Here is a 15256-nt window from a genome sequence, read left to right as displayed (position 1 = left end):
AATGAAAGTTAAGCGCAATAGAGATATAGATCATTGCAAAACAGGTCAGATTATGGTTTTTTCAGTAATGGTGCTTATAATTTACATACCACTTTCAGGTCTCAAATCATTCTGCTTACATTATCTTCTTTAATCTTTGCAACTACCTTTTAATGTACACCAATATTATCACCCTGCGGGGGGCTTGCAGCTGCAAAAGAACAGCTTGCCAGAGTCTATGCCAGGGTGTCAGACATGTGGCCCGGGGGGCAAATCAGGCCCTCCTCCCCCTCTTGCTTCCTTCTGTGTCACAGCTTGCTTTGCCAGACTCTCTCAATCGCACAGGAGCTACAGAGCAAAGCCTCTATTTTATCTATTGGCTGAGAGTCCTCCCTTGGGGAGGAAGGGGGGAAGGAAAGCTTGCTTTGGCAGGCTTTCTCGATCGCACAGCAGATCTCTTCCATCCATTGGCTGAGGCTCCTCCCCTCTTCCATCTATTGGCTGAGGCTCCTCCCCCTCCTCGTCCACTGGGGAGGGAGGAAAAGAGCCAGAGCTTCCTTTGCCCAGTTCCCTGGATCCCACAAGAGAAATAAATAGAAAGCACAAAGAAAGAAAGCACCCCATGTCCTTTATAAAGTTTGTATCTCTACTTCCTGGCATTACATTTTATGACACTCATGGCCCAGCCCAACAAGGTCTCTCATATATGTCAGTTCTGGCCCTCATAATAGAAGAGTTCGACACCCCTGGTTATGCAGTCAGTCCATGACAAAGGCCAGGTTTTAACTGGAGACCTTCAGGATCCCCCACAGCTCATTCCCAGAGCCATGGCACCAGCTTGCAAAAAGCCGTTTCTTCTGGGCTTGATCCCAAAGTTCAAGCACAAAACAAGATTCTGCATAACATCCTGACCCAGACTTTGGTTGTTATCTGGAGTAAGAGAAAGCCCCCCTTTTTCTCTTTTCTTCCTTCTACACATCTGGATTTCTGATATTTCTGGTGTCCAAACTGTCTACATTCTCAGTATAGATTATAGCATTTGTACCAAGCCATCTGAATTCTCACAATCCTTTTTTGGTCTTTTGGGAACTGTTTTCACTCTTGTCAAGTGAGATGCCCTTTATACAAAGGGCTCTCCACTGATGCTGCTTCATTACTAACAAAATCTACTACGTGGTGTAATTGTGCCCAAAACTGTTGTGTGTGCAAAACCAGCATGCTTTAGGGTTTTTCCTTAACGTAAGTGTTAAGTAGATTTTAGGATTTTTTTAAACATCTTGCCTGATTAGCTCTCTAGTCCAGGTGGCTTCAAAAGCAGCTGCGTTCAGTATGGTGACCTGTTTGCACATCATCAGACCTTGGCAGTTTGACTGGATTTTCTGGAAATACCGTTCCTGAGATAATCTGTGAAAAGGGGCTTTTCTTTCCCTCCAGGAAGTCTTTCACCACCATCTCATGAAGAGGAGGGCCTTATGTGATGCTCAGGCCCCAGGCAAACTGAGGCGCAACCGCTCCCTGGCCGGCAACAGCCTCCTCTCGATCGAGGAGAAGAAGCGGAAAGTTGTCAAGAATCTGCGGCACCTTGAAAGTCTGGGGGTGGTTGATTCCACCAACCAGTATCAAGAGATCATCAATGAGATGGCCAAGGTAGGCCAGGTGGAGCACCCCTAGAAGAAGAGGTCTCAGTGGCAGGATGAGGGACAGCAGACAGGGACTTGGCTAATTGCTTTTCAGTCTTCACTGAGTGGTTTTGCGATTCCATGTGATTCCACGTGCCATAGGGAAACTCTTACACTTAGCCAGACCACTAGAGAGTCAGTGTGGTGTAGAGGTTAGAGTTGTTGGGATAGAACCTGGAAGACCTGGCTTCAAATCCTTGAAGGAGAAGATCGGATTTATGCCCCGCCCTTCACTCAGAGTCCCAGAGCGGCTTACAGTCTCCTTCCCATCCTTTCCCTACAACAGACACCCTGTGAGGTTGGTGGGGCTGAGAGGACTCTGAGAGAACAGCTCTTGAGAGAGAACTGCTCTGACAAAGTTATGTCAGACTCAAGGTCACCCAGCTGGCTGCATGTGGAGGAGGAGTGGGGAATCAAACCTTGTTCTCCCAGATAAGAGTCCTTGCACTTCATACTTTACCACTATGCCACTGGGTCTCTGAGAGCCCGTGAAGCTCACTGAGTGAAATTTGGGCTGCTTTCAACCAAACCTCTTGCTCTGATTTGTTGGGAGGACAAAAATGGGGGCGCAAACTGAGCCTCCCTGCCTCTGACCACAATGTGTGTGTGTAAAGTGCTGTCAAGTGACAGCCAACTTAAGCCAGCCCTGTATGTTTTCAAGGCAAGAAATGACTAGAGGTGGTTTGCCATTGCCAATATGGTCTCTCATCCAAGTACTAACCAGGGCTGACTCTGCTTAGCTTCTGGAATAGCTGGGGCCATCCCAGCACTGGAATACTGGGGCCATCCATGCCCTGACCTGTATGGCCCAGGCTAGCCCAATCTGGTCACAGCTCAGAAGCTAAGCAGGGTCAGCCCATTTGGATGGGAGGCCACCAAGGAAGTCAAGGTTTACTGCACTGAGGCAGGCAATGGCGATCCACCCCAACTGTCTCTTGCCTTGAAAACCTCATCAGAGGCTGCTGTAAGTGGGATACAATTTCATGGCACTTCCTACCAGGTATCCAGGTTCACAGTGCAGTACTGAGGAGGTAGTTAGCTACCTTAGAGAGCTGCTGTGATGATTACCAAATAAGGTGCATAGAAGAAGAAGATGACGATATTGGATTATATCCTGCCCTATACTCTGAGTCTCAGAGTGGTCACAATCTCCTTTATCTTCCCCCCCCTCCCCACACACACACACACCCTGTGAGGTAGGTGAGGCTGAGAGAGCTCTCGCAGCAGCTGCCCTTTCAAGGACAACTCCTAGGAGAGCTATGGTTGACCCAAGGCCATTCCAGCAGTTGCATATGGAAGAGTGGGGAACCAAACCTAGTTCTCCCAGATAGGAGTCTGTGCACTTAACCACTACACCAAACAGACTCTCAGTCTACAGCTTTGAGCAGTCAGCCTCACTCCATAAAGGTTTATCATGCTGAGCCTGCTTTGGCGGGAAGGGCAGGATATAAATTAAAAATTATTATTATTATGCTTAATAATACTTCCAGGGTGGTAGGCAACCAGGCTTTCGTCTCCTGGTCTGTGAGCCCTGCAGCATTAGAAGGGAAAGGCACAGGGGGGTGAGGCTATGACCCTTTCCAAAGTGGGTATGAACCTTTCCAAAGTTTGATGAGCCTCAAGATTCAGGTGTTGAGGCTGGGGAGGGTCAGTTTGGGCCAGGGTTGACATGGCAAGTGTTCTGAACACCCAAAATCTGAGCTCAGTGGTATTGCTTGAGCCTGTCGTTGTCTCTTAGGATATTCGCAACCAGCGGCAACACCGGCAGCACCGCAAGGCAGAGCTGGTGAAGCTGCAGCAGACCCTTCACAGCCTCAACTCCAAGAGGATGTTCTACGAGGAGCAGGTGGACTACTACAATCAGTACATCTGGACCTGCCTGGACAACCTCGCTGCCAGAAGCAAGTATGTTAGCAAAGCACCGCTTTTTGTGAGGGAGTATTCCCACAGCTTGTGTCTGCTCACATAGGGTGCACTGAAATTTACCTCCAGACGATCAGACAAGTCGCCTCCCTGAGATGTTAATGGAGCGCGCACACAAGTTCAGCCATAATCTGAAACGTGCCTTCTCACTCCTTCCCAGGCCTAGCAAGAAGCAAGCAACCCTCCATTACACTGCGGCTCGTCTCTTTGAAAAGGGTGTTTTGCTGGAGATTGAAGGCCTCCCAGTCAACCAGTAAGTTTTCTCTTTGCCGTTCCAAATCTGTTGGGCTGATGGTTGAGTTCCTCTCTCAGTCCAACACAGATCCCTGACCGATGGCATCCTGTAGACCAGTGCTTTCCAATCTGCGGGTTGGGACCCAAAAGTGGGTCAGGAAGCCTCTGCAAATGGGTTGTGGGCCAGCGCTCCCTAATGGCTTTCCCTGCCTTTCCCATGGCTGTGTTTTTTACCCTGGAAACAAACATCTAGTTGATTTTTTTTTTCTTCACTGCATATTCATGCTGAGCAAGTGAAACGTGTCCTGATGGTCACTAGAGTGAGTCTCCTAGAACCTTAAGGGGGAATTAGAGGGGCTAAAGGAGAAGGAGAGGGTGGCCAAAGGCTGGAATGTAACCTCCGTACACAACAGCTGCATGTGTCTGAATGCCAGTTGCTTGGGCTTCGTGGTGTGCCTTTTGTGTGCCACTTGTCTTTTCAAAAACATCTGGTTAGCCCTCATAGAGAACAGAATGCTGAATCAGATGGGCACCAAGGCCATAGCTAGGGATATGCAAAAAAAAAAAATTCGGATTGACACGGATTCGGAAGTATACGGGGGGGGGGGGATTCGGAATCCCCGTATACTCCTGAATACCGCATTCGGAATAGCCGCATATACGGTAGATGCGCGGCTATTACCGAATATACAGCCCTATTATATTTGAAGCCGCATGGAGGGGAGGGGGTTTGAGATAGAGCCCCCAAATTTGCAGGGGACCTGCAGGGGACTCTCCCCTCCAACCCCCCCAAGTCCCAAAAAGATTGGGCCAGGGGGTCCCTGTCTTTGGGCTCCCCAAAAGGCCCATTGCTAACAATGATGGGGAAAGCCCAATTAGCCACTTCCTCACTGTAATTGTCGTAGGAAAAGTGGCTCTGGGGAGCAGGGGGTTTTGAGGAGAGCCCCCCAAACTGCTGTGCAGCTTCAGGGCACTGTCCCACACAAAACCCACAAGGCCAAAAAAAATTGGACCAGGGGGTCCAATTCCTGGGGCACCCAAAGCCAAACCTAACCACATCAGAGAATCTCTATAGGACCCAAATGCACTACATTCCTCTATCTATTCTATGAACCTTGCAGGCCTGGAAGCAATATAAACCCAGTTGCCAACGTCACTGCCACACAAAACACAATCTGCTCAAGGTCTGCTCTGCAGACCTGGCTGCAGCAAACCCAGATGCCAGCTCTCCAGCCCTGCCCCAAACAACACGGGGAGAGCTGGCCAACCACAACAAACCTGCTGGTTCTGGGTCTCTCACCCAGGTGCCAGCTTCCCTGCCACAGAACACACAGTCTACAGATGCCAGCTCTCCAGCCCTGCCCCAAACAACACGGGGAGAGCTGGCCAACCACAACAAACCTGCTGGTTCTGGGTCTCTCACCCAGGTGCCAGCTTCTCTGCCACAGAACACACAATCTACAGATGCCAGCTCTCCAGCCCTGCCCCAAACAACACGGGGAGAGCTGGCCAACCACAACAAACCTGCTGGTTCTGGGTCTCTCACCCAGGTGCCAGCTTCCCTGCCACAGAACACACAATCTACTCTATAAAAACAAGAAAGTGACCCAGCCCACACACACTCTCGCCAACCCCCACACCAACCAGAGGTAATTTAAAAAAACCAAAACAAAACCAGCAGAATCACAAAAGGCCAAGTGTTAAAAAAGTGGCCTTTTCACCAACAAGAAAGCTCAGGCCAAATAAGTCAACAACACCCCCACCCCCAAACCAAGAAAAGGGACAACAGGAGAAAAGGCCAAGCAACTCAAGTGTTAAAAAATGGCCTTTTCACCAATAAGAAAGCTCAGGCCAAATCAGTCAACAACACCCCCCCCCCCAATAACCTGAAGAGAAAAGTAACACAGCAGCAACACAACACAGCAGCAACAAATCAAACACTGAAACAGTAAAAAACTCAACTTTTAACAATACAGGAACTCCCCCCCCCCAAAAAAGAAAACCCCCCTTCACCCTAACCCCAAGAAATCCAAGCCACCCAAATCAGGAGAAGTAAAAGGACACTGCACTTTTAAAAGTCCTCTCACTAAATTAAGATATGGGCAAATTAGCAAAACCCCCCCACCCCAGGCCCCCACCCCCAGCAGAACCTAACCCCAACCCCAAATAGCTACCCTACCCACCCAGTACTCACCCACCCAAATCTGGACAAGTAAAGGGACTCTAGTCCTTTTACCAACAAAAACTAAAACAAGAACCCCAAAACTGTCTTACCTTGTCTTCTCTGAGTCCAGGGAAGTAAGGCTGAGTGAGAGAGCAGCAGGCAGCAGCAGCTGAAGCCAAGGGCCAGCCACCAGCAGCAGCACAATCTCTCTCACACACACACCAAGCCACACACCAGCATAGCAATGGAGGAGTCCAGCAGGAAGACTCCTTAAAAAGGTTCTCTGGCCCTACAGAGAGCAATTTCAAAAAATAGCACTGCTCTCTGATTGGCCAGACAACAGTGCTTACTTGGATACCCAAGTAAGCAAAAGATCAAAATAACAACAATGTAGCTGATGGCTGGGCCATCAGCTACACAACAGCCCTGCAAAGCATGCATTTGCAATGCATTTTGCAAATGCATGCTTTGGATTGGCTGCTGGAGCTCCTCTTCCCCCTCCCTGATCCCAGGAAGGCTATTGGAGAGGCAGGAAGAGGCCACTAAAAGCGGGAAAGTACTAGGCAAGCAGCTCCTTTGAGGCTGCAGAAGCCACTTTCCCGCCTTTTGCTTTGACAGCTTTGACAGCCGTATACTTCCAAATAGCTATTCGGAAGCATACAGCGAGCCGTATTCGGCTGCCGCATAATAGGCGGCAATGGGAATCGGCTACAGCCGATTCCATATACAGCCGAATCAGTGTTGATTCGGCTGTATATTCGGTTCGGCCGAACCGAATGCACATCCCTAGCCATAGCTTGCCTCAGGCGCCAAAAACCCTTGGGCCAGCCCTGGATGGGTCACAGCCAATTTGGGGTAGTGGTTAATTGCGCGGACTCTTATCTGGGAGAACCAGGTTTGATTCCCCACTCCTCCATTTGCACCTGCTGGAATAGCCTTGGGTCAGCCATAGCTTTCACAGTTGTTCTTGAAAGGGCAGCTTCTGGGAGAGCTCTCTTAGCTCCACCCACCTCACAGGGTGTCTGTTGTGGGTGGGGGAGAGGTAGAGGAGATTGTGACCACTCTGAGATTCAGAGTATAGGGTGGGATGTAAATCCAATATCTATCTTCTTAAATTTGCACTTGTAGGCCACCATACCAAAAAGGTTGGGAGCCGCTGCTATAAACCAATGGCTCAGCCCGTCCCCTAAGAATCAGTACTCTGGCTTGGCTTAAATGAGCCACATTGGATCAAGGCCTGTTGGCTTGCAATCTGTACTTGGGGTTCCCGACGCCATCCCCACAGCTAATCCTTCCATTTTAATTTATCCTACTGGACTTTTGAGAGGGCTGATGAAGGGTGGGCAGAACAAGCGATATTGTTGTCTGGGTAGGAAGCTGCCTTAGGTGAAATCATGCCGTTGGTCTACCTAGCCCAGGGCTGCCCATTCTGATCAACAGTTGAAATAAAACTTGGGAGTCCCCGCTTCCTCTGAGCTCACCCTGTCCCTTCCAGGAGGGAGGTGGGCTTCTGGCCTCTTAAGAATGGTCTTTTGCTCCTTTTTTTTTTTCTTTCCAGGCTCAGAAATGTCATTTTTGACATCGTTCCCTGTGGAGAAGCTGGCCAGTTCCAGGTGAAGGCAAAGTTTATGGGGATCGACATGGAGAAATTTCTGCTTCATTACCAGGTAAGGGGCTGGCAGGGATTTTTATTACCCTGTCCTCCTTGCCCTCCTTTTGTGTCTAGAACCATAGAGTTGGAAGGGACCTCCAGGGTCATCTAGTCCAACCCCCTGCACAATGCAGGAAACTCACAAATACCTCCCCCTAAATAATAGGACGTAATAGAATATTGCTTCCCAGAAGCCCAAGGGTAAGCATGAAAGCAACAGCCCCCTCACAAATTGTCTCAATAGCATCTGCTACTTGGAAGTAAACTATATGGTTCCCCAACATGGCACCCACCAAACTTTTTCAAAAGTGGGTGGGGCTTTTGTAAAGGAAAGATTGTTATTGGCTGCCCTCATTCAAATAAAAAGATACAATAGCAGCAGCTGCCTCCAGTGGATCAGGGGAACTAGAAAGCATCCAGGCTTATGGTTCCAACGCTCCTTTAAGGTTTCTTTCTTTTTATTCCTCCTTCTCTTCCATTCTCACTGGGGCTTTCCTGTTTTTCTTTTTATCCCCTTTCTCCATTGCTTTTAAAAAGCAAGGAGGGGGGAAGTATTGTGTTTGGCTCCATCTCCTAGAGGGGCCATTTTTGGAGGTAGAACTCACCACTCTCTGAAAATTCCAGAGGACCCTGCAGGCTGAAAAAGGTCAGGGACCCCCTGTTAAAATAGCTCTGAACATCAAGAGCAACCCTGCTGGAATTAGACCCAAGATCCATCTAGTGCAGGGGTGGCCAAACTATGGCTCGGGAGCCACATGTGGCTCTTTTACACATATTGTGTGGCTCTCGAAGCCTCCGCTGTCTCATCTCTCTTTAATTCATTTCTACAAGCCAAGCCAACTGGCAGCTTGGAGAATGCATTTAAAGTCAAAGTTGCTTTCTTTCCACCTCTCCCTCCCCATCTTCCTTCCTTCCTTCCTTCCTTCCTTCCTTCCTTCCTTCCTTCCTTCCTTCCTTCCTTCCTTCCTTCCTTCCTTCCTTCCTTCCTTCCTTCCTTCCTTCCTTCCTTCCTTCCTTCCTTCCTTCCTTCCTTCCTTCCTTCCTTCCTTCCTTCCTTCTCTCAAACATCTGACATTCATGCCTTGCAGCTCTCAAACATGTAATGTTTATTCTGTGGCTCTTTCTTTAAGCAAGTTTGGCCTGATCTAGTGTCTTTGCTTTTTTTGCTCCCCTCCCCAGCAAAAGGTGTTCAGGTACACTGCTTCAGAACACTGGAGGTTCCATTGGCCTATTTTGGCTCATAGTCATTGACAGACCCCCCCACCCCGGGTCCCTTCTTTGTTTCTCTTCTTAGGACCTCCTCCAGCTCCAGTACGAGGGCGTTGCTGTCATGAAGATGTTTGACAAGGCCAGAATCAATGTCAACCTCTTGATCTTCCTCCTCAACAAGAAGTTCTTCAAAAAGTAGCTGGGGGCAGTTGGAGGTGGGGATTGTGCAAGAGTTCCAGGAAATACAGAGAATTATGTTGTGGGGAAAGGGGTCGTTGACACAATGCCAAAGAAACAGTGGTACTCCAAAGCCATGACGGTGCTCTGCTAATTCATGTGCAGCCATCAACTTGAAGCCTGCATTTGAGCTATTCTGCTTCAAACTGGAGGGGTGTGGGCTCCAATAATTTAGTATTCCTCCAGATGATGCTATCCCTGCATCTGAGGTAGCTTCTCAGGCAGACGGTTTGGCTTTAGAACACTTCTTGATAATGCTAGCTTTCTATCTGCAGGGAATATTCCTCCATGCAGTTGAAATCCCTCAAATGTAGAAACCTAGCCTATCCCGGAGAAGGACACTTGCCCAACCATCTCCCCAAATTGTTAGTTTTCCACATGCAGGGTTTTTGTGTATATGTCTAAAGGGACGTTCTGGTCTTCCGTGATAGAAACAGCATAACACAAGCTTAGGTTGACCAGTTCTGATTTTGTTGTTGTCGTTTTTCTTTATCCTTGCACTCCAGTTCCTCGGGTCCCAGAGCTTCTATGCAAGTGCAATATATCTGTGTGGGCTATGGATTGCTCGCCTGCAGGCTGAAGCACGTAGAGTTGATCTGCGCAGGTTGCAGCAATGTTTAAACAAGACCCTGCGCATGTGCAAAGTCACACGTGGGGAAGGGCTTAGTCTCACTGGCATCACTTATAAAGCAGGCCTTGGGTTGGACTGTACAGTCCACCGGAGTGCACTCCAATAGCACCGTCATGGAGACAGTGTGGAAAAACCTTGCTGACACTAATACATAAAAAAAAATCTTTCTTTTGCTGCTGCTTTACTGTTTCATGTCCCAGACAATGACCTTGGTTACTATTAATTCTATATATAATTGTCATGCTTTTTGAAGTTATTCATGGAACCTGAGATTCCCTATAGTACCCTGTAATTTTGCGGAAAATATATGCTTTGTTTTCTACTTGGACTGAAAGTTCTGGCACGCACTTCCTTGATAAAGCCACAAGCAAACAAGACATTTTAAGAAACCTGCATCGCCGGAGATACGAGAGACCTGGAATGGCACTTGGAAGAGATTGCAAAATATCAGAATTTGAGGATAGTCACCTGATCATTGGGAAATTCACACGTCTAGACATTTGAGCTGAACACGGTTACCAATGAGTCTTTCTTCATGATGGGAAACCTTGTTCACATAGCCAGTTAAGGTCACTGGCTGCCTGATTTTATATTATAGCAAATTATGTACTTGTCTTTTTTTTATTTCCCTCCTCACTTTTGGTTTGGTTTCTGGAATTGTTTGGCTTGTGTATGTCATCAGCTGCATGACTGATGATGGAGGACTTTGCAAGTTTTTTTAATGGTTTGTACAGGAGAAGATTTTTAAAGAAATAAAATTATTGGCTCTAACTGTAGGCCACGTGTCAATTATATGATGGGAAGGTCCATAGCTCAGTGATAAAGCAACTGCTTTGCTTGCAGTGTTCCCTCTAAGCTGCAGAATCTCGTGAGCAAAAATTCTTCTTTGTGAGCTACTGCATAAATTAGTGTGTTCTGGTCCATCTAGTGTAGCATCCTGTCTCACTCACAACAGTAGTAGAAGAAGCTGCAGATTTATACCCCGCCCTTCTCTCTGAATCAGAGACTCAGAGCGGCTTACAATCTCCTATATCTTCTCCCCTCACAACAGGCACCCTGTGAGGTGCATGGGGCTAAGAGGGCTCTCACAGCAGCTGCCCTTTCAAGGACAACCTCTGCCAGAGCTATGGCTGACCCAAGGCCATTCCAGCAGGTGCAAGTGGAGGAGTGGGGAATCAAACCTAGTTCTCCCAGATAACAGCCCGCACATTTAACCACTGCACCAAACTGGCTCTCTGAATAGAACCTCCACATGCAAAGGTGAAGCCATAGTAAATTGGCCGGCCTCTGGAAAACAAAAGCTGCATAACAAGCAAGAGACTCTGCCTACTTGAGGAATGCAGGAAGGTATAGCTTTGTAAATTAACCAAAAGCAGGGAGGGAGTCTGAATGATGGGGACTCTGTGCACACTACAGGAGGCAGAGGGTGTTGAAAGCAGCTGGGATTCAGCTAAAGAGAAAAAGGGTGGGAAGACTAATTGTCTCCTAAAAGCTTAAAGAAATCAGGGAGTTGGAAATGTTGAGGTGTGGGGTAAGATTTCCAAATTGTTCCCGCATTGCGATTCCCCACAGACTCCAGCTTTGTATCCCTGAATACACAGTTCTTAGGGATCAAAAGAAGAAGGGATAAACCATCTCTTATGAACTTAGTGGTATCTGGCCTGCTACTGTTGGCTGTAGGATATTGGTCTAGAGCAGGGGTGACCAAACTTGCTTAATGTAAGAGCCACATAGGATAAACATCAGGTGCTTGAGAGCTGCAAGACATGAACATCAAATGTTTGAGAGCCGCAAAGCAGGAAGGAAAATAGATTGGGGAGTGAGAGGTGGAAAGAAAGCAACTATAAATGCATTCTGCAAACCGCTGGCTGGCTGAGCTCGGAGAAGTAATTTAAAGAGATAAATGCCTTCTCCAAGCCAGCCGATTGTGCGATGAGGGCTTTGAGAGCTGTACAATATGTGTGAAAGAGCCACAGTTTGTCCATCCCTGGCCTAGAGACATTCTTAAGTCAGCAGTATTTAGTTGCCAGTATCCAGGTGGGGCAGGGAGATCTGGAATCCATCTTGTTTTTTTAGGAGTTAGTAATGTTTTAAATGTTATTTCAGTATTATCTTATGGCTCTAATATAACTTGTTGTGAACTGTCCTGAGCCTGGTTTCAGGAAGGGCAATCAAAAATCCAATTAAGTATATAACAATAAAAAATCGCAACTGATCTCCAGGCTATAGAGAACAGTTCTGGAGAAACGGAATACTTTGGAGGGTGGGCTCTGTGGCACTATCATCCACGGAGGTCCCAAATCTCCAGCAATTTCCCAACGTGAAGTTGGTAACTCTCAAAAGTGCTCAGCATCCTGATTACAGTCATATTGGGATCAATACAGACTTCAGATGCTTTTCCTGTATAGATGGGCCCTATACATACATATTTTTCATATGCACTTTTTTCAGTATAAAATTAGAGTCATTTTCAAATATGCCACCATTGCACAGGTGTGTATGTTTTAAACTGTGATGCTTTAGATGTCTGGCTTTTAAATCTGAGTTTAGAAAAACGCACCCACAAGTACAGGGAGATTTTTTTTTAAGCCGTAAGGAAGCAGAGGAGATTTTCCCACTAGGTGGCGCCACTACCTGGGGAACAGGAGGCGAGCCAAGGATTAACTGGTAGAAATTCCTAGCTTGTTTTTTTTCTCTCTCTAGATGACTGCTGATGTTTGAGGTCAAAAGGGCAATATGTTGCAATTATTATTATTTTGAGTGGGCATATTTGTTTTTCAGGCCTTATGAGAAAAGTTTGGATCCAGGGAACTCCATGGCAGAGCTCTCATTTTGCATTCCCCAGTTAAAGGATCGCAGGCTTTGGGACCCTCTCCTAGAGAGCCAGTTTGGTGTAGCGGTTAAGTGTGTGGACTCTTATCTGGGAGAACCGGGTTTGATTCCCCACTCCTCCACTTGCACCTGCTGGCATGGCCTTGGGTCAGCCATAGCTCTGGCAGAGGTTGTCCTTGAAAGGGCAGCTGCTGTGACAGTCCTCTCAGCCCCACCCACCTCACAGGGTGTCTGTTGTGGGGGAGGAAGGTAAAGGAGATTGTGAGCCGCTCTGAGACTCTTTGGAGTGTAGGGCGGGATATAAATCCAATATCATCATCTTCTTCTTCTTCTCCCCCTCCCCCCCCAGGATTTCTGCCAGCCGTTATAGACTGAGCTAAGTGGACCGATGGCTTGCCAAGTCCACAAGCTTTCCTAGCATCCATCCAGGACTAGGCACAAACCAGCTCATGAATGGAAGTTCATGGCAGGCAGGTCCAGCCCTACCACTAGGCAAACTAGGTGATTGCCTAGGGCGCCAGCCTTCTGGGGGTGATGAATTGGGTGCCCCCCATGGGACTCAGTGACATTATCAGTGCAGGGGGGGGGACGCCAGAAGTTAGCCTCACCTAGGGTGCCAGACAGTCTAGGGCCAGCACAAACTTTCAAGGTTTTCATGGAGATTCATGCTGGTTCGTGAACGGATACATGGTCTCTAGTCAATCTAAATGTTTACTGAACGTCAAAGCAGCAGGAGGGGGCAGAACTTGAAAGGCGCATAGAGGAGTATCCAGAGGAGGTCCCCCTGGACTTTGATGTCTCTAGTTTGCACAGGATCCGTTCTATACACTCCTGAACCTGCGCCTGTCAAAATGGCCACAATCATTTTGACAGCTGCAGGTTCAGCAGTGTACAGAACGGATTCTGTGCAAACTAGAGTCACCAAAGTTTATGGGGACCTCTGACTGATTCTCCTCTACCTGTCCTCCACGTTTGGTGAGGATTGGGTTTACAGGGTCTGAGTTATGGCAACCCAAAGACGATGCCCCCAGGAAAGTGCTTTCTGGGGAAAGGACAGTGGTCATTTCCCCAGAAATCACTTTTCAGGGGGCACCTTCTTTGGGGGGCTACAACTGAGATCCCATCAATCCAATCCTCACCAAACATGGAGGGTGGGTAGAGAAGAGTCAGCCAGAGCTCCTCTGTGAGTTTGGTGTCTCTAGCACACCGGGGGGAGGGGCTTTCATGACCCTCACAAACCAAACCGGTTCATTTGGCCCCTAAAAGTTTGTGATGGTTTGTGGTTCATGAACTGTGCTAGTCTTGTACCAAACTACATTTTCCCAGTTCATGGCGTTACCTATCCTGGACATCCCCAGTTTAAAGGTTCTCTTGGAAAGAGGGCTGGCCAGGATAGATCAGGGGCACCAGCTTACACCTCTTCTGGTGCCTGCCAGATATTTTTAGAAAGTAGGTGGGGCTTTTGCCCTGCGAAGCTTCTGACTGGCCATCAAAGATTTAACTGGCTGTGCAGGTTGCTTTGGCAGCAGCTGCCACCACAACACAAGGATCTTTTCCTGCATTGTGCAGGGGGTTGGGCTAGATTACTCTGGAGGTCCCTTCTAACGCTATGATTCACTGTGTGATTGAAGGTAAGCTGTGGCAGCCATTTTCTGGCTGGCTTCTCCTGTGACATCCATTTTGCAGCTGCCTTTCCACACTATGTCAGAATTCCATAGTTGCCCACAGAACGGAAAAGGCTGTGAACCCCTGAGGCATATATTTGTGGGCTAGCTTGGTCAGTGGTCTGACTCATGGCCTTATACTGTCCAGAAGTCAATTAGAGTCAGCACTTAAGAACATAAGAGAAGCCATGTTGGGTCAGGCCAATGGCCCATCCAGTCCCAACTCTCTGTGTCATAGTAGCCAAAAACCAGGTGCCATCAGAAGGTCCACCAACAGGGCCAGAAAGCCAGAAGCCCTCCCACTGTTGCCCCCTTGCAAGCATCATTGCCCCAGACAGAGTGTTCAATCTACCTTCTGGCTAATGAATGAACGTCTTCCCCTTATGTTTACCCAATCCCCTCTTGAAGTAGTCTGTAGCTGCCACCACTTCTTGCAGCAGTTCCATGACTTAATTACTCTTTTGGGTGAACATGTACTTTCTGACTTGGGCAGGAGACCACCAAGGAAGACCTGGGTTGCTGTGGAGAGAAGACAATGGCAAACCACCTCTGCTTAACTCTTCCACGGAAGAGCCCATGAGATGGAACTTCATGGGGTAGCCATGAATCAGCTGCAACTCAGTGTCTCCACTTTACCTTTGTTCTGCTTTTTAAAAGTTAACTTGGAATGCTTATTGCTCAAAGGACAATCTACCTGAGTGAAATCTGCCTCTCCAGCTATAAACTGGCAACTGGTGGATGGAAGAAAGTGGAAATCTCAGTGGCCATCTCCATTTTGCTGGTGTAGGAACAGGAAAGGATAACAACTGCAAGTAGATGAGGCTTTCTCTTGAACCCACCCGGTAGATCAGTGGCTTCCAAACTCAGCACCAGCCACCACTTCCTGTGTAGCTTCTTTCCCCATCCAACAATTCTCTGGCTTGCAGGCCCATGACTGTTCCTCCATCACATGGAAACATAAAGCTACCTTATACTGTATCAGACTGATCCATCACAGTCACTATTGACTGATCAGACCAGCGGCAGCTCTCCAGGGTCTCAGGCAGAGGTCTT

At 47.9% G+C, this 15256-nt stretch overlaps 1 protein-coding gene across 1 annotated transcript in view; it reads left to right on the top strand.

Annotated features, from left to right (window-relative positions):
* IQGAP3 (IQ motif containing GTPase activating protein 3) overlaps window positions 1-10478 on the top strand; it is a 75093-nt gene extending 64615 nt beyond the window's left edge. The window contains exons 34-38 of the mRNA XM_060253765.1: window positions 1414-1626; window positions 3397-3563; window positions 3742-3834; window positions 7538-7646; window positions 8925-10478. Coding sequence (XP_060109748.1) covers window positions 1414-1626; window positions 3397-3563; window positions 3742-3834; window positions 7538-7646; window positions 8925-9038 — 696 coding nt within the window. The 3' untranslated portion in view covers window positions 9039-10478. The remainder of the gene's footprint in view (window positions 1-1413; window positions 1627-3396; window positions 3564-3741; window positions 3835-7537; window positions 7647-8924) is intronic.
* Window positions 10479-15256: the final 4778 nt, after the last annotated feature.

Source organism: Heteronotia binoei, chromosome 1, assembly GCF_032191835.1.
Source record: "Heteronotia binoei isolate CCM8104 ecotype False Entrance Well chromosome 1, APGP_CSIRO_Hbin_v1, whole genome shotgun sequence".
Taxonomy (NCBI): domain Eukaryota; kingdom Metazoa; phylum Chordata; class Lepidosauria; order Squamata; family Gekkonidae; genus Heteronotia; species Heteronotia binoei.
This window is presented reverse-complemented; position numbering and strand designations above follow the sequence as displayed.